This window comes from Anguilla anguilla, chromosome 7 (assembly GCF_013347855.1).
Source record: "Anguilla anguilla isolate fAngAng1 chromosome 7, fAngAng1.pri, whole genome shotgun sequence".
Classification (NCBI taxonomy): domain Eukaryota; kingdom Metazoa; phylum Chordata; class Actinopteri; order Anguilliformes; family Anguillidae; genus Anguilla; species Anguilla anguilla.
In genome coordinates this window covers 27,632,715-27,654,170 of record NC_049207.1, presented here as the reverse complement: position 1 = coordinate 27,654,170, position 21,456 = coordinate 27,632,715, and the positions used below count along the sequence as shown (strand labels likewise).

Genomic DNA, 21,456 nt, shown 5'->3' with positions numbered 1-21,456 from the left:
GTTTTCTCATGTAATTATCAGTAATCTGCTAGAAGGTTTACTGGTGTCTAAATGGTTATATTCTTTGAAATAATTATCGGCCCCAGGTCTGGTGTGGAGAGGGCGTGCCCGATTTCCCTCAGGCTCAGTGTGATAGGATGCTGTAGTGTAGCATGGCGTAGCATAAATGGGAAGCCACCCGGTACTGTTGGCCACCAAATTGGGGTGTTTCACTGCAAGTAGAAATCCACGCCAGGCCGGAATCCTTTGTGTAACTTCTGGACCCTAAATGGGTAATGGCTTCCTTATGAACCTCCAGGCCACTGCACCGCCGACAGAAAACCTTGCTGAGTTGCTGCACTCCAATTGGCCAGTTTTCTGACATAACTTTTCTGACATTCTGACATAACATTACATATCAGAGTTGGATACAGATCTCTTTGCTCTATTGATGCTGAAAATAATGTTTTAAACCGTTTTAACCGCATACATGTCGATGTAGCTAGCAAATAGATAATTAACTCAAACAGTGTTGTTTCCTCAAACTGAGTTCTGGACCGATGGCTTGCGGAGGTTGAGATTCAGAAGAGTCTACAGTCTGTGACAAAGGCCTGCTCTCATCTCGTGTGCACATGTAGAGAGGCGAGGGGAGGAGGGAGCTGACTGGCTGCGAGTGAGAAGAGCTTTGCTGAATCGGCGGTGCAAGGCACATAGCGATCTTTTATGTTTATAATGAGAGTAAAAAAAATGTTTTGGCTTCATTCTGAAACTGGCGGGACAAATTAAACTGTGGGGCGGGCTGCCACAGTTTAGTTGGTTAATGCGAAACACTGCAAATATTGTTTTCAATAAATACAAAGGGGCATATTGGGCACTTGGGGCAAAAGGGACAGGTGTTTTGGGCACCCGGAGCCACCCCTTCTGCACGTGCCTGTGTGTGTGCTTTGTGTGTGTGTGTGTGTGTGTGTGTGCGCGCACGCGTGTGTGTGTGTGTGTGTGTGCCTGTGTGTGTGCGTGTCTGTGCGCGCGTGTGTGTGTACGTGTGTGTGTATGCGTGTGTGTGTACGTGTGTGTGTGTGTGTGTGTGTGTACGTGTGTCTGTGTACGTGTGTGTGCGTGTGTGCGTGCGTGCGTGCGTGCGTGTGTGTGTGTGCGTGTGTGTGTGCGTTTACGTGTGTGTGTACGTGTGTGTACGTGTGTGTATATGCATGTGTGCGTGTGTGTGCGTGTGTGCGTACGTGTGTGTGTGTGTGCGTATGTGTGTGTGTATGCGTGCGTATGTGTGTGTATGCGTGCGTGTACGTGTGTGTATGCGTGTGTGTGTGTGTGTGTGTGCGTGTATGCGTGCGCGTGTGTGTGCATGTATGCGTGCGTGTGTGTGTGTACGTCTGTGCGTGTGTGTGTGTGTATGCGTGTGTGCGTGTGTGTGTGTGCGTGTGTGTGTGTGTTTACGTGTGTGTGTATGCGTGTGTGTGTGTGTGTGTGTGTGCGTGCGTGGGCGTGTGTGTGTGTTTACGTGTATGCATGTGTGTGTGTTTGGGTGACTGACCTCTGGCTGTGCCACCTTCCAAGTTCCATTTTTCCCTGAACTGGAAGAGCGTGGGAAATGAGGGGTTTGCTCAGAATGGAAATCTTGGAATTCCAGCATGGAAGTGCATTCCTTTGGTATTCCCCATGGTTGCTGTGCCATCCACATCAGCTTAAGAGCTTAGAGAGCAGCCATTTCCTGCTGGTCCTAACAGAGCTGCTCCGGGCTGTCTCATCTGGGAAAAGCAGGTTGCTGCTGTATGGACCACACAGGAAAAGCTGGTGCCCCAGTGCACTGAAAAAGGCCTGTCACACGCTTATTGATAGAGCAATATCCCGTTCCCCAAAACTCCTGCAGCCTCCATGGTTCCCCTCTCACCATGACTGTGGATTGGGTGTACTGTGTAAGAGTGGGACTCTTTAGCCCAAGCATGGGTAACAGCACAGAGGGGCTTGTGGTGGAACAGAGAGGAAAGGCAGAAATCCAGGGATCTGTGATCTGAAAGCACTCTCAGTGTATTCAACTCAATAGTTTAGGTTGTGAATTCATGGTGGAGGGCTACAATGTCATTGTCCTGTGCCATGATTTTATTGTGCTGTGTCATGATTTCATTGTGCTGTGTCATGATGTCATTGTGCTGGGTCATGATGCCATGATGGAGGGCTATAATGTCATTGTCCTGTGCCATGATTTCATTGTGCTGTGTCATGATGTCATTGTGCTGGGTCATGATGCCATGATGGAGGGCTATGATGTCATTGTGTGAGTTGTGATAACATTCCGCTGGGCTTGAGCTTTTATCCCTCTGGTCTTCTTCAGGAGGGCCACAGTGGGCAGCTGATAGTGCTGGGGGCCACCAACCGGCCCCATGCCCTGGACCCCGCCCTGCGGCGGCCTGGCCGCTTTGACAAGGAGCTGGAGGTGGGCGTTCCCAGTGCAGAGGGCCGAGCCGACATCCTACGCAAGCAGCTGAGCGCCATGCCCTGTGAGGTGACCCCAGAACAGCTGATGGCACTCGCCGACGCCGCGCACGGCTATGTGGGTGCGGACCTGGCCGCCATCTGCAAGGAGGCAGGTGAGTGTCACCTGTACCTCGCCTGATCCACGGGTGACCCTGACTTTGAGAAATGTTACCAGTCAATGAGCAGGAAGGGGGATTGTGCTTTGGAGGAAAATTTAATTTTGTTCATGATCTTCTGCAGAATTAGGGCTGGCCTAACTTTTCTTAGTGTATCTCTCGTGTTTTTTGTTTTATTTTTTATTTAACTTAAGTTTGTTTCCCCCACTTGGGGGAAACAGAATCTCTTCCAAGGGTGTGTAGAGATTTTTTATCTCAGGGATTGTCTCAGCCCCAAGCTGAAATATTGGGAGGATCTGCTGTCCCTTGGAACGTCTTTTAAAAAATAAGTAGGCCTAATTATCAATCATGCGCTTGTCGCCCTGCATGTTTTTTGTTTTATTTTTGCTTTTCAGTGCATGTAGCCGTGGGAAAATTTGGGATGTGGGCAGGAAGGAGGAGCCACAGTGGCCTGGTTTGCTGCAGCTTGGTGCAGTGTGACTTAGATTAGCGCAGTATGGTGTAGTCCTGCACAGTGTGATGGAGTTTGGCCCAATGTGATGCAGCTTGGCCCAATGTAATGCAGCTTGGTGCAGTTTGGTGCAGTGTGGTGCAGCTTGGTGCAGTTTGGTACAGTGCGGCACAGTGTGCTGCAGTTTTGTGCAATTTGATGCAGTGTGCTGCAGTTTGGTGCGGTGTGGTGCAGTTTGGTGGTGTGTGCTGTAGTTTTGTGCGGTGTGCTGCACTTTGGTGCAGTTTGGTGTGGTGTGCTGCAGTTTGGTGCAGTTTTGTGCAGTGTGCTGCAGTTTGGTGCAGTTTTGTGCGGTGTGCTGCATTTTGGTGCAGTTTTGTGCAGTGTGCTGCAGTTTGGTGCAGTTTTGTGCGGTGTGCTGCATTTTGGTGCAGTTTTGTGCGGTGTGCTGCAGTTTGGTGCAGTTTTGTGCGGTGTGCTGCAGTTTGGTGCAGTTTGGTGCAGTTTAATGCAGTGTGCTGGAGTTTGGTGCCGTTTGATGCAGTGTGCTGCAGTTTGGTGCAGTGTGGCACAGTTCAGCACAGTGTGTCGCAGAGCGTAGGAGGACTCCTGGGTGGTCTTAGGGGGGATGGGGGACGCAGCATATCGCATTACCAGCTGTGTTCCTGTGGACGCGTTCCGGTGGGGACCCTGATTTACAGCCCTGAAGGGGGCAGGGGGAGGGTGCGGAGGAGGATATGACTTGCGATGTTTGTGGAAGCGCTGTCTCCCTTTTAAAGCTTTTACCAAGACAAACACAAGATTCCTGTCTGTGCCAGAGCCAAAATATCATCCCTCCAAGATGGAGCTTGTTCAGTGTCCCAAAGCTGCTGGGGCACTTGGAGAAAAAAAAAAAATAGAAATATGTATTTTAAATTACGTTTACACTTAGGTATTTTGCAGATGCTCTTGTATTTATAGCCTGCTTTTAGTTATTGTATGCAGCTTATATTTACTGAAGCGGTTCAGATTAAGCATTTGTCTTGGGGTACAGCAGCAGTGCCTCAATTGAGAACCTGAAACCTCAGAGTTACTCAGTTCCCCACTATGCTGCATTGTGGCTGAGACGTTAATCTGAAGTGCTGATTCACTGTGGTCACTAAAGGCCCCATAGCAATGACTGGAGGAATCACAGTACAGAGTGAGACATGGCAGGGAGCCGAACCCCTGGCCAGTATCGATGCGTGCCTGATTGTAACCTAAGGTCCTGTCAAGTATGCAAGTATTTGGGATTGCATACTTGTGGTATGGAACGCGCTTATGATGGACAACTAGCGTAGCAACTGTTTGCCATGTATATAGAATGCAAGTTTGCACTGCAGAGCACATCCCAATTAGCTACTGGGACTGAGTTGCTTATATGCCAGTTTTTTATATGTCTCCAGAGGAGACTCTCTCAGTGATCATGTGACACCAACAGTGACCCAGGCTTTTTGAAAGTGTGTTATTTCCAGCTATGTTTTCCCCTGACAGGGAATGTTCACTCCAGAAAAGAATTATTCAAAATGACACAGCATGCTGGCAAAACCACATGCAAGTTTGTTCTGCTGTTGTGTGCGTCTATCGAACAAACAATGTCCTGGAATTTCCAGAATATTTTTGGGAAATTTTGTTTGTGAAAGCATTTTGTGTGGCTTTGTTTAAACCTTTTTAAACCTTCAGCCGTTTATTATAACTTACTATGGGAGTTGGGATGGAGGAAGATGGAGGAAGATGGAGGGGGTTTCTTGAGTTCAGATGGGGTTAACAGGAGTACAGAGTGGGTGAAAACCACTCTCCACCTCCGATTACTTCATTCTTATACTTGTTCCGGGGGAGGCTGTTGTAAATATCATTGCTCGTGTTTCGAGGGTGGAATGTGGAAATTGAAAAGAGGCTTTATCCCCTCTGTTTTTCAGAGCGCGACTGGTCTTGTGCTGTTGAAATTCTGACGCGTGCAAACGGATATGACCTGATAAATGTACGCTGTGCCCTCTTGCGGAGAAGGGTGGTATTTTCTCAGATTGACCCTTTTCCCGCGGAGCAGCTCACAATTTATCGCATGTAGGAGTTTATTTATTGGAATGCCTTCTGAGGGCAGCGTTACATGCGATTGGTTTTATCAGTCGCCCAATCAAAAAAGGAGACTGTGTGCTCATTATTCAACATGCCTGGACAGCAGCCTCGTATGCCCAAGTGGCGGCTTTAGCTCTCTGCAGGTTTAGTGTTAGTGGTTAGCGTGGTAATCTGTCCTGCTGTAGACCTTGTTTTGAGACTCAGAGACTCACCTGATCCTTTCCATTGCCCATTATATTTCGCACACTCCAAAAAATTAAAAATAAATAAATACAATAATACATAAATATGCTTGATAAGCAAGGCAATATTTGCTTCTCTTGTTTTATCATTTTTGTTAATTAATTTAAATGGTGATGTACCTAGTCAAATGAAACTTAAAAATTTCCCAAACGTAATAGCCTGTATTTACACCTTGATTGGGAGATCAGGCTCAAGTAATCTTGACATTTTTAAGGTTGTGCATATCTCCCTTCGTTGATTTGAATTCTCAGAATTAGGCTACATCATAAAACTGTTGCCCATTGTCTTTTTTCCTTCACGGTGATCAAAGAACTGTTTCCCAGAATGTTGGTCGGTTAGGTTTGTACGGAATTACCTAAATCGAGCGATTTCACAGTAAGACCAATCGCTAGTCATGAATTCAAACTGGCAAAATTTATGATCACAAATTTATAATCACAAAAAATGCAATTCCTGCCTATGCGATCTAAGTGATAAACTTTCCAGTTGCTGATGACCACCCGAATGCAAACACCTCGTTAGCCTATATACGACTTGGTCACCGTGTTATTTTTTCCAACGAGTTTACGAGACCGACCGAATGCAGCATATGTTTTTGACTGATTAGGCCTCTGTGAATTTTGTGGGTTCAAGTGACAGCTAAGGTTCATGGCCTGGCTGTTTCTCTTGGGGAGAGTATCTTTCCGTTGAGGTCGATCCACGGCCCTGTTTAGGAGTCTGGTGAACTGGTTAAGGCAGGGGTCGTGTCTGAGTCTCCCGGTGCAAATGAATCTGTAGGCAGTCTAAACGGTATAAAGGTGCGTTGGCTATGACGTATCCGCGCACGTCCTTAAAAAGGATTCCAAACAGCCCGTAGTTGGGAAACAAGCACGGAACCGTCCAGAACCGTGGCGCAGCTCACTTCCGCAGACACGTTTTCGCTGGCACCACCTGCGCATGCGTCCGACTAAACGTCCGTGAGTGAGTGACCACAATTTGCCATGCATAGCCCACGGCGGCAGTCCTGCCTGTGCGCCGTGGGAAAAATGGTGGTGGCACCAAACCAGGATCAGATTTGAAGCCAAACATTAAAAAAACTTAACAAATTCGTATATTTTGGTTTTTTGTTTACGTCATTTTAGACAAATATAAAAAGGGTTTTATTTTTTTATTCCTTTGAGTGAGTTAACTGATATTTTGAATATACCAAATGTTTCTCTTGAATTCCAGACCAGCAAGAAAGGAAAACTATCGTTGGAAATGTACTTTCAGAGTCATAACCAGCAACAGGTTGTTTAGGTAATTAACCACCTGGAGTCCACATCACAGTAGGGTGTCCTGCTGAGGTAGCCTATTTACGGAAGCTTTACTAAGCGCTCGCATTGCGTCTGATATAAATTCTGGCAGGAGTGACGTGAACGATATAAACAGGTCTAAATTGCTAGATGATGTTTACAAGGACAGCCTTCCATATAAAGCGGTGCTTCTTTCCCTCGTACCCTTGTAAGGCTGCTGTGTGACATTTTGGTCCAAATAACATAAATACTGGCGGATCAGTCCGTGCAGTTTATTTAGCTGTTCTGTTTATAATGTCCGGAAATGTTCGCTGTGCACCCCATAACCTCTATCCTTACCGTCGCATAATGACGGCTTGTGTTTTAAGAGGACGCTATTATTTCGCTGTTTCGGCTTGGAACAGCTGTTGGCTATTGTAAATACAGGTGCAAAGAGTCATCCGGAAGCCTGCCGAGTAATGAAAACATTACTGTTTTTTATGGTGTAACGCCAAAACTATTTCACATTTAGCTGAGGACATAGCTGCACAAACCTTTCAGATATCCGGGTAAGTGGTCTTGGGCATTTCTTTTTTCACGTTTTCTTTTTTCCTGTCCTGACTGTTAGTACACCTCACACACCACATGTTATCCATGTGTCTGCCATCTGTCATATTCGCATCTTCGCACCAATTCAGTACGTCTGGAAAATTAAACCATGATTATGAAGATGTCTTCTAAATAACACAAAATCGAATAAAAAGGCACAACACTAAATTCATTTTTATATGTAGTGATAGGCCCCTTTGAGTTACTTGTAAATTAGAGAGTTTGAAAATATGATATGTGAATCAAATGAATATCAAATGAATGCTTCTAAACGTACTCAAACTCAAAAATGGGCTGGCCTGGTGCTCCAAAAAGGGAAACCTTTGGCTTTATGCTCCGATAATAATTGTATGGAGATATCAAATTATGTGTTGGCCTAATCGTGATCCACCCTTATTTTGAGTGCCAGCCCTACCCATTTTTTGAGAACTTTGAGTTTGGGAATGACCTCTCTTGGACTGTACTTAAAATTAAGTAGTGTTCTGCAGAACGTACTTGAGTTAATTAGGCACCCGGAAGGACTTCTGCAGACCTTAAGAGTGTCCAGAGCCTGGAGGATTTTGTATGGATCTAGGACTCTTCATCAGATCCCTGAATAGGCTTCAGTTTTGTGAACTACTCTAGCCTCATCCCTGCAAACGACACATCGAGCTTGGCATCGCAGGACATGAGCTGTCCTGTCACCCTCATATGTGCTGGACAGCATGCTTGTATTTATTATTGTGCTATTTCTTTTGTAGATGCCGGCCTACTCTAATTTCTGGCCGTTAAGTGTGGCTAAAACTTGCTCACAAGCTAACTCCTCTTTCCACCGACTTTATAGAGGTGGGGCTTTGGGGGTGAAGGATAAAGCTGCTGTTTGGGGCAGTAGGGGTGGAGCATAAGGCTGCTGTGTGGGGCAGTAGGGGTGGAGCATAAGGCTGCTGTTGGGGCAGTAGGGGTGGAGTGTAAGGCTGCTGTGTGGGGCAGTAGGGGTGGAGCATAAGGCTGCTGTGTGGGGCAGTAGGTGTGGAGCATAAGGCTGTTGTTTGGGGCAGTAGGGGTGGAGCATAAAGCTGCTGTTTGGTACAGTAGGGGTGGGTGTAAGGCTGCTATTTGGGGCTGTAGGGGTGGGGTATAAGGCTGCTGTTTGGGGCAGTAGGTGTGGAGTGTAAGGCTGCTATTTGGGGCTGTAGGGGTGGGGTATAAGGCTGCTGTTTGGGGCAGTAGGTGTGGAGTGTAAGGCTGCTATTTGGGGCAGTATGGGTGGGGTATAAGGCTTCTGTTTGGGGCAGTAGGTGTGGAGTGTAAGGCTGCTGTTGGGGCAGTAGGGGTGGGGTATAAGGCTGCTGTTGGGGCAGTAGGGGTGGGGTATAAGGCTGCTGTTGGGGCAGTATGGGTGGGTGTAAGGCTGCTGTTGGGGCAGTAGGGGTGGGGTATAAGGCTGCTATTGGGGCAGTATGGGTGGGTGTAAGCTGCTGTTGGGGCAGTAGGGGTGGGGTATAAGGCTGCTGTTGGGGCAGTATGGGTGGGTGTAAGGCTGCTATTTGGGGTAGTAGGGGTGGGGTATAAGGCTACTTTTTGGGGCAGTGGGGGGGGGAGCGTAAAGCTGCTCTGTGGGGCGATAGCTGTGGAGTGTAAAGCTGCTGTTCAGGCTGAGGTAAACACAGCCAGGATTGGGCAAGATGCTCACATTTGTAGCTGAGCCCTACCATGGATGTGCTTATTATTGTTGGGTGGGTTTCTTGGTGTCAACTGACATCCCACAAGGGTCTCATTGCCCATCAAAGTGTAGCGGTTACCAGTGGCGACTGTTGGGAAAGGGCTCAAAGTGGGAGGGTGGTGTTCCGGTTTTGGAGCTGGGAAATTTGGAACGGGGCACGGTGACCACTGAATGGGCCTGACCCCAAGGTCCCTCCACCCCCACCGCTCCACTCAAATAACTTTCTAATGATTAAAAGAATGCCTTGCCTTTATTATATTTTAATTTATTTCATTTTTGTCCGTTCAAGACCCACAAATTTTGCTCAGTGTTCTGTTTTACAAATACATTCTTTTTGTAAAAAAAAGAGCCCCCCTCCCCCCAAAAGACCCATTTCCTTGGGTCAAGCTAATTAGACCTGGCCAATTGGATAGTTGGTTAAGAATTAGACAATTGGCCAGGTCTAATTAGCTTGACCCAGGGCAGGTGTGGCTGCTTAAACCAGCCATCCCCACACCACATACCCCCAACGCCAAACTGAGGCCAGGGAGAATCCCTGGCCGAAGCCTGCCTACCCCCCCGCACTCCCAACAAACTAAAACAACAAAAGGAACAAAAAAGGAAGCAAAGCGGCACGGCCACCGCTCGTGCGCCGCCCGTAGCTGACCCGCCTTCCCGGCCAAGTCCAGCTCACGGCGCGACCACCTCTCGTGCACCGCCTGTAGCTGACCTGCCTTCCCGGCCAGGTCCAGCTCCTCAGCGTCCCAGCTGAGGATCGCTTCCTTCCCCTCCCTGGTCATCTCCCGCTCCCTGTCTTTGGCCTGGAGGATCTGTCTGAAGCCATGTCGGGAACACCTCAGCTGCCCCTCCTCCAGTGTGCTTCCTGGCTGGCCCTCCTGTGCCGGAGTGGCCCCACGTTGGGTGCCACTGTGGCAAACAAGCCTGCCACAGGCCACCGAAGTGGCTTTCCACAGGGCCCTCCAGCACAGAGACTCAGGGAGATGATGTTCCAACAGTCCACATTTATTTACAAGGGTTGGCAAGATGTTACAGCCAATTGAGCAGATGTAAAACAGTCATGACAGAGGCTCCCTTCTGTGAGTGGGGATGGCAGATTTAACCTGTGCGCACTGATTACCTCACTATGCACAGGTGCAGCCACTCCTGTTCCCGGGTCCAATTAGCCTGGCCAATTATCTAATTCTTAACCAACTATCCAATTGGCCAGGTCTAATTAGCTTGACCCAGGGCAGGTGTGGCTGCTTAAACCAGCCATCCCCACACCACAGTATTAATCGATCTTCTTGATCAGACTGATGTTATGCCAGTGAATGCGTCCTCGGCCACCTTACCTGGGAAAATAAATTATTAGAATAGTTGCAAGCGGTTGGTTAGTTTGTGTTTGGGTCCCTGTGCTCTCAGGTTGTTTATGTAATGTGCACACTAAGAATTGGAATGAAATTGGCGGTTGTGCAGAATGTTGAATTAAGCTAAAAGGCGTGTTCCCCTCCCCGTTAGACACATCTGCAGTAAGCTTCACAGTATGTCAAATGCGCCATAAATCAAACCTGTGGTAGCCACTCCGTACCTAAAGATGAAATTTTAAGGGCTGTAGGACTGAGATCGTTTCCTAGTGTTGTTTTTCTTATTTTCATATGAGTGGAGGTCCTGTAGCGGTCTCCTGCACAGTCTCTGTGGAGGCGTTTCTCCCTCTGTCATGTGGTCAAACGCTTGAAGTCGAGTGTGGTATGTTTCGCGTGTGTGAGCACGGCTCTGCACACTGCTGAAGGTCATGAACTTCATGAACTTGACTTTATATAGATGTATACGGTGAGCCCCATAATGTTTGGGACAAAGACTTTTTTTTCTGCTTCCTTGGCTCAATTTTAGTTTTATAATCAAACAATTCTCATGTGGTAAAAATGGCGATTCTCAGCTTTTATTTTAAGGGTATTTTTATACATTTTGTTCACCATGTAGAAATGACAGCACTGTTTATTCACAGTCCCCCCAGTTCATAATGTTTGGGACAAATGGCATCGTAGGTGCTCCAGATTAGTCAGGAATGTTCACTTGCTTTCTTAGTCCAGGTATAATAGAGATTTCAGAGTCTAATCTTGATTCTAGGCTTTTGATTGCCTTTGGAATTGTTAATGGAATTTGTAAACATGAGGACCAGTGTTGTGCCAATGAAAATCAAGAAAGCATTATGACGTTGAGAAATCAGAAAAAAGACACATGCAGACATAGGCCAAACCTTAAGCTTACCAAAATCAATTGATTTTAAACATTATTAAGAAGAAACAGAGCGCTGGTAAGCTCAGTAATCCCAAAGGGCCTGTTAAGGCAAGGAAGATCTCAACAGTTTATGACTGAAGAATTCTAACAATAAATGTACAAAAACCCCCAAACACCTGTCCAACAGATTAGAACCACTCTCCGGGAGGCAGGTGTTGATGTGTCAGTGGCTGCTGTCTGCAGACGACTTCAAGAACTGAATTACAGTGGTTACACTGCAAGTCGCAAACCATTAGTTAACCACAAAAACAGAATGGCCTGGTTAGTTTGTTAAGAAGCACATCTTCATCCTAACAGCAAGACAAACATACTGCTAATGCAAAAAGGAGTTTTTCACTAAACATGGGAAAAGTCATTCACCCGATCTGAATCCAATTGAACATTTGTTTCATATGCTGAAGAGAGCCCTCAAAACAAACAGGAGCTGAAGATTGCTGCAGTACAGGCCTGGCAAAGCATCACCAGAGTAGACACCCAGCACCTGCTGATGTTGATGTTTATGGGTCACAGCCAGTCATTGCATGCAAATGATTTGCAACAAAGTATTAAACATGACTGATTTCTATTTTAACATAACATTGATGTGTCCCAAATATTATGGTGTCCTGAAATGGGTAGGCTGTGCATAAAAAATGCCATAATTTGTACATGCTGAAACCAAAGTGTATGAAAGTACACAGTGTATGAAAGTTTGGAAATAAAAGTTTGGAATGTGAAGTTTAACCTCATTTGAGTTGTTTGATTATAAATCTAAAATTGTGGAGTACAGAGCGAAATTAAGAAAAAAAACAAAAAAAAAACTCTTTGTCCCAAACATTATGGAACTTCATGTGTGTATAAGTATAAATGCACGTATAGGGGTGTGTGTGTGTTTAAGTCTATATGTACATTTATAGAAGTGTGCGTGTGTATATATATAAGTGTGTGTGCTTTTGAGTATGTATAAGTGTATGTGTGTGTGTGTGTGTGTGTGTATATATAAGTGTGCATGTGTATAAATGAAAGTGTGTGTTTTGTGAGGCCCCGGATGCATTATGAAACCTGGGCTGTAACATGCTGGCCTTGTGTGTTGGTCGTAGTGAATTGTGTTTGGGGGAAAAAAAGAGGTGGAGGAAGAAGAGAAAAAAGAGATTTGGCCGGATCCTGAACAGTATAAACAGGATACAGGCTTGTCTGCCGGTAAATCCCGCTCATCTGCCACGGCCCTGGTCGCACGCGGAAAGCCATGGGGGTGGGGGGTGGGTTGAGTGCAGTTCATCCGGAGGAGAGGAGCTGCTCGTAAGCTTGTGCTCTGGCAATGTCCCTCGTTTTAACTGGCCAAATGGAGTACTGCTGGAGGGGGTGTAGAAAATTGTCTGTGTGTAGTCTGTTGATTTTATTTGTGACTCGTGTGTGGATGGTGATCTGTATAACGTGTGGATGGATTTTTGTATAATAGCATCTGGATGGTTGTAAAAAGGCTTAAAAACAACTGAGAAAACAAGACTTGAAAAGACTAATAATTTATTTTAAAAGCACCAGCGGTACAAATGATTGTAGTGGCTCACCTTCCCTCCTCCCTTCCCTACTAACAGAGACTTAAATAGGTTGAGCCAATCAGTTGCACCTGGGTTTCAATTACCTCAAATTAACAAATTAAATCAATTAAACAATTAAATACAATCAGTTAAACAATTAATGAGCTAGTGAAGGGCTACTCCTTCACAGTGGTGTTTTATTTTGTGTGTAGATGGTGTTTTGTGTAGTGTATAAATTGTATTTTGCATGGTGTTTTGTTTAGTGTGTGGACTTGTTTTGTATACTGTGTGGATGGGTTTTGTTGTATAGTGTATAGGTGGTGTTTGTACAGTATGTGGATGGTGTTTTGCAGGCATTGTGGGAAATTTTGATTATTTTTCCACACAGATTTGACTGGGACACAATTTTTGAGCAGTTAATCAGATCCATGATCACATTTCTCTTCTTTTCTGCTGTTTTTTAACGCTGTCGTAGTTTTTGATTGCACAGCCAGCACACTGTTTTGTTCGCCCTCACTGCGTGTCTGTTTACCGCTTCAATCCACAGTTTCAGGAGCACAGCAGCCCTGCCCCCAGCTGGGAATCAAACTTGCAACCTCTCAGCAGCGTTCTCACTCTCATTTGGGACAGTTTTTTTGTTTTCCTTGTCCTTCATGCCCCTCCCCCGCCTGTCTCTGTGTGTCTCCGTTTGTCTCAGGCATAACAGTGTCTCGTTTGTAGCTCATTTATGGCTCAGTCACAAGAAGTGGTGAGAAATGCACTGGTATCTATCTAATTAATAATTGTGTTCACTGTGTGCATAGTACCTGTCCATCTGCCTGAGCTCATCTTTGGCTGATCAGAGGCACAAAATGGGTCAAAACACTTCGGAATCTGATTAATAGTCATGTAAATGCTGCGTTCTGTGTCATTATCTATCTCCTGACTGATCTCACCTGTGTCTCATCTGTAGAAATAAATGGAGAATAAATAAATCAAAGCAGAATAAATGGTATTAAAGATTGATTTCTGATTTCTGTCTCGTTTGGATTCCAGTGGAGAAAGGCATGCATGGTACAGTTCTCAGGAAAGGAACAAACTCTTGTTGTTGCTCATGGGAATTACGCCATAAAGAGTTTTTCTTGCTGCTTTGAAATGTCACAGCGGCTGTGAATAAGACCTAGATATCTACCTGGCCTCTGTGAAGTAAAATCTGTTCAACAAACAAAACAAAGTTTTCCATATCACCAGTCTATGTTCCAGTCTTTGTGTAGGTTATAGGCTGTGGAGCCAAAACACACACAGCGGAGGTATAATTCAGGTGTTTCGTACTTTAAGCCACAAAGGCTGAGTTAAATATTTTAAAAATAGTCTGCAGTCAACAATGCGACTTCATTATTTCTTTTCTAACTCAGGCCTTCATTAGTATTAAAATTGTTTGTCAATTCTTGCGGGGAAGACCTAACCTGAGAAGGCTGTTTTTGCTAGAGATTGTTGATAAACATGGTCATAAAATATTTCTGTGGTTCTTCGGGTTCCTTGTGTGTTTGTGGTTGTATTTGCGGGTGTCTTGCTGTGCATGGATTCTGCTGGTCCTTCCCAGAACATGGAACAGCCATGTTCAGCACAGCGAAAGCCAATCAGACAATATGGTTTTTTTTTCAGGATGGGGTTAGTGAGTAGTCCATGGAGTCCTGTGCTGCATGAACTAACACAGCTAAAATTTGTCCCCGTGCATTTTTGTGCAGGGCTCCATGCGCTGAGGAGGGTGCTATCCAGAGACCCCGCTCTCTTGGACCAGCAGGCCATGGGTACGGTAACGGTCACCTTGCAGGACCTCCAGCGGGCCATGTCAGAGGTTAAACCCAGCGCCATGCGGGAGGTGGCTGTGGATGTCCCCAAGGTTTGTGTCCTGCTCAGGGGAGGGGGAATTCCACTGCTCTGCTTAGATTTGAGATGGTTTTGATGAAGTTTTGGGGTGTTGATGAAGGTTTGTGGAGGTTTGGGGTGTTGATGAAGGTTTGTGGAGGTTTGGGGTGTTGATGAAGGTTTGTGGAGGTTTGGGGTGTTGATGAAGGTTTGCAGTGTTGAGGCCTATTCAGTCAATCTTGACTCTTACAAACCCATGGCCTGTTCATGTACTATATGCTTATACACACAGGGCCAAGTGACATGAAACAATTTAGAAAACATTGGGTAGCATTGCTTTGGAATCCAGCTTCTTTAATTTTGGTGAGGCAAGATAGCCTATTGTTTGTAGTACAGTAACCTGGCGTCATTTTGATATCCATACATTTAATGGCAGGCCTAGATTTTGCCAGTTGAATGAATGAATTCTTGAGAGTGCTTTGTATGTGTGAGTAACTTGGAATTTTTGTACATTGAAAACATGTTTTTTATGAGATGCTGTAAGCTTTGTAAACACTTATGCAGATCCCTGTGACACGATGCTAATTAAAATGCAGGAATCATAGGAAAGACTCATTTTGTATTGAATTTTACTTAAAATGGATTGTTAAAGTGATCAGTAATCTGCAGAAATTATTTTGGTATCTCAAGGGTTAACTTTTTTTAGCTTCAATTTGTAAAGTTTGACATGATATAAAAGAATCAAGTTGCAGCAAAAAACATTAATCTTTGCTGGACTAGTTCAAACTAAGCTCTTGTACACTCTTCCTCATTGCTGTGACTGATTTATATGGTTTTTAACACTAGAACCACCAAGATTCTATACTACCTTAAAAAGCCAGGACCTGTCAGTTTGACTGACATGTAAATGGTATAAAACATTGCATTTAATATCAACGATTGTGAAATTAATACTTTTAATACTAGTTGAGTTGGCACAGGTCATAAGATGATAATATTCTGTTTTCAATGTCAGTTAACACAGTAATATTTATTTGTTTATTTATTCATAATTTAATAATGGACTCTCTGTTTTTGGTATAATTTGGCATATCTCTAGCTGGAACAGCTATATATAGATAACCTTTACATGACATCTCTCCCTGGCCGGAATCTGATTCAGGCTCACTCCTTGTAACCTTGCTAACACACATTCGCAGTTTGTTTTTGCTTTGTCATTGTAAATCATTGTAAATCTGGTTGACTTGTACAGCTTTATGTGACTGACTTGTAGCTAGATAACAGAATATACTGTATAGCTAGCAGAAGTCATGCAGTAATAATGATTAGATTTACTATGCAGCTCAAGTGCGTATAGCAGCCTTGTCATTTTGCAGCAGCGTGCCTCAATCAAAATGGTCAAGCATACAGGCAAGATAAATGGTGGTCAGTTTGATCGTTCATGGCCATTTAAGCAAGTGTTTATTTTTATTTTCATATGCAATGTTGATATTCCAATTATATCAGAATTTTCAATACACATTAGCAAAAGATTTAGCAGAAGTCACAAAGAGGGAGGCATGTGGATTTTGTCTTGGCAGTTATTGATTTTCTTCAAGTGACAACCATCAAATGGACCACTGTGGCATTTCTAGTCTTTTAAGGAACAATAACAACAGATATGGTGTGCATTGTATATTATCCTTTGGGTTGTTTTTGATGTTTGTACTCTGCCCACCTCACATTTTGTCCTGTCCTGATTGGCTCTCACTTGTAAAAAGTGTTTTTTAAATCAAAGTCTGAAAGTATCCAAGATCTATTTACTGAAGCAGTCCAGGTTAAGTACCATGCTCAAGGGCAGTGGTGTCCTTTCTCGGAATGGAACCTGCAATCTCTGGGTTACAAGCCCAATTCCTTACCCATTACTCTGCACTGCTATTATTATTATTATTATTATTGTTGTTGTTGTTGTTGTTGTTGTTGTTGTTGTTATGATGTAAGTGCATTTATGAAGCTCTTTTCTTAGACCTGAAGGTCAGGATCATGAACTTGGCTGTAAATGATGTGTGTTTATGTGCTCGAGTGGTTGGTTCCTGGGCTGTGCGCTTATAACCTGTCTGAAGGTTTTTGAGCTGTGCACTCATTGCCTGTCTGAATGTGAGAGCTGCAGGTTTCCCTGTCCCTCTTAGTGCTGCTCTCTGGACTGCAGCATGACGTCAGAGAGAGACTAAATCTCCCTAAATCTCCAGAGAGGGGCAGGCTGTGCTTACGGGAGAGCCTGGCTTGGGACGGCTGTTTCTGTGAAGCGTAACGAATGGCTCGGCGAGGGGGTGTTCAGGGGTATGACAGGATGTTTGGAGTTTGCACATGCCAGACATCAACCCTCCCCCCCCCCCCACCCCGAGAGGAAGAGCCTCATCACACCATCATCCTCTCTCTGTGTGCTAATTGAAAACAGATGAAAACAGATCGTTGTTTTGGGAATGGGTGGACAAGGGCGGGTTGGGGGAGGGGGGGAGGGGGTTGGGGGGATAAGCGCTGATTTGTGCTAGTAATGGCAAATTTCCTTGTGCTGTGCTGAGATCACCCCAAAAATGTTCCGGCTTCTTTTTTTTCTTTTTTTTGCGGCCAGATGCTTGGGAACAAGGCGGTCTTGAGTTACTTGCCACAGCTGGGAGAGAGGCTTTTTTTATGGGGGGGGGGGGGGGAGGGTGGGCTAGGCATGTTGAGGGGGGGGGGGGCCCACTTGGTTATGTCCACATGAGTGAAACATTTGTTTCTAATCCGTTTATATAAGACGCTTCCAGTGGAGCTGGAGCTGAATAAGCCAGGCCAGCCAAGGCCCTTCCCTCTCTTCCCGAGGGGGTGGGGTTCAGGGCGAGACAGTGAGATGGGGAAATACTGTGCCCTTTGCTCCATCAGAGGAAACACAAAGATAACCCATCCCCCCCCCCCCCCCCCCCATAAAAACCTCCCCCTTCCAATAAAGGAAATAAGTGATTTCTGAAAATGTATTTTCAGAAATCACTTATTTCATGGGCATTAGTGTTTATGGGCACTTGTGTTCATGGGCATTATAGCAGTCCACTGTCCTTTTCCAGATTTAAAAATCCTGTTCGTTTCTGTCTTTCTCCCCTGTTCCGACCAAAACCCTTTTTTAATATTTTGTACACAGAATAGAAATGAAGCACGGTCATATAGGAGGCACTGATCGGGCAGTGTACTCGCACGTGTGCACACGCGGTACTGATCAGAGAGCAGGTACAGATAAGGTAGCAACAAACCCTATTCAATATGGTTCTTCTGCAAGTGGCACCACCACAAGATAGCTGCTGAGGCCCAGAAATAGTATTACTGATGAGCTCTGCCATGCATTTCCTGTGAGTGTTGTGCAAATTCATCAAACGCGCTCCAGAGTGAATTAGGCGCCAAAGGCTCACAGTGTGGTAACAGAAGCAGGCAACAACATTTTACATTTTTCCTGGATCAAAAATTTTTCTAGACTGAACTGAAGAGAGAAACTCAATCGTCTGATTGTGTTGACTATGTGCACTCAATAGTCTGATTGGTGAAGAAAAAGATTGATGAGATTTGTGACAGGGTCATGAGACAACCATTGCAGCTTTACAGCTTCATGATGTGATGAGGCCTAGCTCAGCATCTAGCTTGTTGGCTAAATGGGTTTAAACCTGCTTTGTTTACACAGCCTTACATTTACCAGTGTAATGGCGAGCATTGTACTCAAATGTTAAATAACCGAACCACCTGTTCACTCTGAAAGTTAGCCAAATAGCGAATGTAACAATTATTTTGGTAATTATTCACGGCTGATTTCTCTGGTTTCGTAACGGCCTTTTGGAATGAAGGCTACATTGAAAACTGTTGCACCATTCTCTGTGCTGTGATTTAAATGGGTTTTCATGGTTACAGATAATCTCCCTGGCATAAGCTAACAGAAACCAATGTGAAATGGCTAAGTTTAGGCAATTTCAATCGAAACATTTGTTGCAATGTGTGGTTTAGGCTAATGTTATACCAGCAAAACGTGTGTGTCTGTCAAAATTGCATTTAAGGTATTTTTAGGTCTATTTGCCATGCAAGGCTTCACAGAAAGCCCGAGACAGCGGTTGGGACCTTCAGCGATACCCTAGTCCAGAATTTCCCAATGGGTGTGCTGTGTGCAAAATGTTTTTAAAAAGTTAAAAGTTCAAACGAATTTTAAAAACTTAAATAAACAAATTCCATTCACAAAAGATAAAATGAATGTCATTAAAATGCATATTACTTAATCAAAACCCCGAAAAAATGTAGGCCTACTGACACATCACATCCACGTCCGTAGCCTGCGCACCACTTTTGAGAGTGGTGCGCCATGAAATTCTATAAATTTGTAACGTGTGCTGCGGAAGGAAAAAGGTTGAGAAACGTGGCCCGGCGCTACAGTTGATACATTAATACAGTTGATGATATAAAATGAGCCGGTGATGTCTGGCGTAGGCATAGATATAATGAATGGCATTTACAAATGCCACTCAAAAATGATAATTAAACTGGCATATTTAGAAGCATGTCAATTGCCATTAGATTTAACCATAGGGTTTAACATGGCTTTATTTTAAAATTATTTCTTACAGAAATGGAACTGAATGCAATCCAGGAGGTTAAATTCAAGTTAGGTTTGATGTCAGTTTGTTCTAATCTGAACAAACGGGCAAGAATGAGCGGGTGAAGTCTGGCATAGGCGACCGAGAATGGCATAACAGCGAGTTTTATTAGGCTACTACAACACGATTCATTCAGTGGATAGGACAACAGAGCCAGCCACAAACTTTGCACGGCACTAAAAAGTGGATTATAACTACTGCCTTTCATCAAAGATGCCACTCGACATTGGTAATAACATTTTGCTTACAGAATATGAAAAACATGTCAGTTGCAGTTGGTCTTAACACCCAAAAGCTGTTCAAACTGGGATGTGACTGATGACACTGAGAGGGTCACGTTAACGTTAGCCGAATATTGTTTTCTGAAGTATGCATGTGTCAGGCTTATTTTCTTTAAAATGTGCATTGAGCTACCACTGGTATTATAACAGGTGTGCTATCTCACTCCTGGTTGCTGATGATAGCTAAGCTAGCGTAATTTAGCAACTAGCTAAAAATGACAGTGGCAGCCAACACTTTCATGTGTCATGTTGACTAATCAGAGAAAAAAAAACTATGGGCTGTGGAAAAAGTGATGTTTTGAGAAGGCAGTTCCCTCATTGTGATGTACTTCCCATTCAGAGTTTTTTCAGAGGTCCCGTCAGTTTGAGGGTGAAAGCATACTTATGGGCATCAGGGTACTTTGTGTAATGTCATTTCCTGTTCCTGCTTTTTGTAGGTGCATTGGAGTGACGTGGGTGGTATGGAGGAGGTGAAGCTGAAGCTGAAGCAAGCTGTGGAGTGGCCTCTGAGGCACCCCGAATCCTTTACCCGAATGGGGATCCAGCCCCCTAAAGGGGTGCTGCTGTATGGCCCCCCCGGCTGCTCCAAAACCATGATCGCCAAAGCCTTAGCCAACGAGAGCGGACTCAACTTCCTCTCTGTCAAGGTTGTGTGTTGTGCGTGTTTGTGGATGCAAATTTCAGTTCTTAAATATTTGCATTTCACTGTAATGCTGAGTACCAGTGTGCTTAACTCCACCCTCAGTGGCTCTTTAACTCCACCCCCAGGGGCCCATTAACTCCACCCCACAGTCTCAATAGTCCTAATTAAACACCCTGCACCATCTCTGCTCATCAGAGTCTGTGAGCGTCATTGGGTTTTTTCTTCTTTTCACAGATTTATTCTGATAATTACACGTGCAGCTGTGTGTGGGACAGGTAGAGGGGCCAGTTATTTAGATAGTTACCCCCGCATCATTGTCTGTTGGCCAGGTATTGTGAAGAAGGTGTAGATTCAGGGCAGGGGGCATGGCGGCTGCTGTGTTTCTCCCGTGGAGGAAGGGAGGGTCTCTGAGGATACTTGCATCCCTCTCTCCCTCCCTCCCTTCTGCTTCTGGCTCAGTCCCTCCTTTCTCTCCCTCCCTCTTCTCCTCCCCTGCCCCACCCTGGTGGGTGAGGTATCAGTCATCCTGTGGGTTCATGAGAAAGCAGGGCTTCTGGTGCTTTTTTTGAGGAAGCACTTTGAGGTAGCAGTGTGACGCTGGTTCTGTGTTAAAACATGAATCCATTTTGTTACCACTGCTGGTCCTAAATGGCCTTTTCTTTGGCTCTCTTCCCTAAAAAATAGTTTTTTAGGTAATATTACATTACCGTACATTACAGGCATTTAGCTCTTATCCTGAGTGACTTACACAACTTTTGACATTGCATTTACATTGTATCCATTTACAAAGCTGGATATACAGTATACTGAAGCAATGCAGGTTAAGTACCTTGCTCAAGGGTACAACGGCAGTGTCCTACTGGGGAATCGAACCTGCGACCTTTAGGTTACAAGACCAATTCCTTAGCGTTTTACTACAATGCCGCCGTTTTTTCCAGAACGACTATGCAGTGAATGGAAAGCAAGTGAAATCAGTCTTCGGCCTAACCCTTAATCAATCCTCCTCTACAGGGTCCGGAACTACTGAGCAAATATGTGGGGGAGTCTGAGAGGGCTGTCAGAGAGGTGAGGACACACACGCACATGTACTCAGGCACACACACCATACTAACACACACACACACACACACACACACATGTACTCAGGCACACACACCATACTAACACACACACACACACACACACACACACACACACACATGTACTCAGGCACACACACCATACTAACACACACACACACACACACACACACACACACATGTACTCAGGCACACACACCATACTAACACACACACAAACAACCAACCACA

General features: G+C 44.9%; 1 protein-coding gene across 4 annotated transcripts in view; it reads left to right on the top strand.

The window, feature by feature from the left end:
* spata5 (spermatogenesis associated 5) overlaps positions 1 to 21,456 on the top strand; it is a 99,576-nt gene that overhangs the window by 8,731 nt on the left and 69,389 nt on the right. For all 4 annotated transcript variants that reach the window (XM_035425293.1, XM_035425292.1, XM_035425294.1 and 1 more), the window contains exons 9-12: positions 2,327 to 2,582; positions 14,459 to 14,613; positions 19,941 to 20,150; positions 21,158 to 21,211. In XM_035425293.1, coding sequence (XP_035281184.1) covers positions 2,327 to 2,582; positions 14,459 to 14,613; positions 19,941 to 20,150; positions 21,158 to 21,211 — 675 coding nt within the window. The remainder of the gene's footprint in view (positions 1 to 2,326; positions 2,583 to 14,458; positions 14,614 to 19,940; positions 20,151 to 21,157; positions 21,212 to 21,456) is intronic.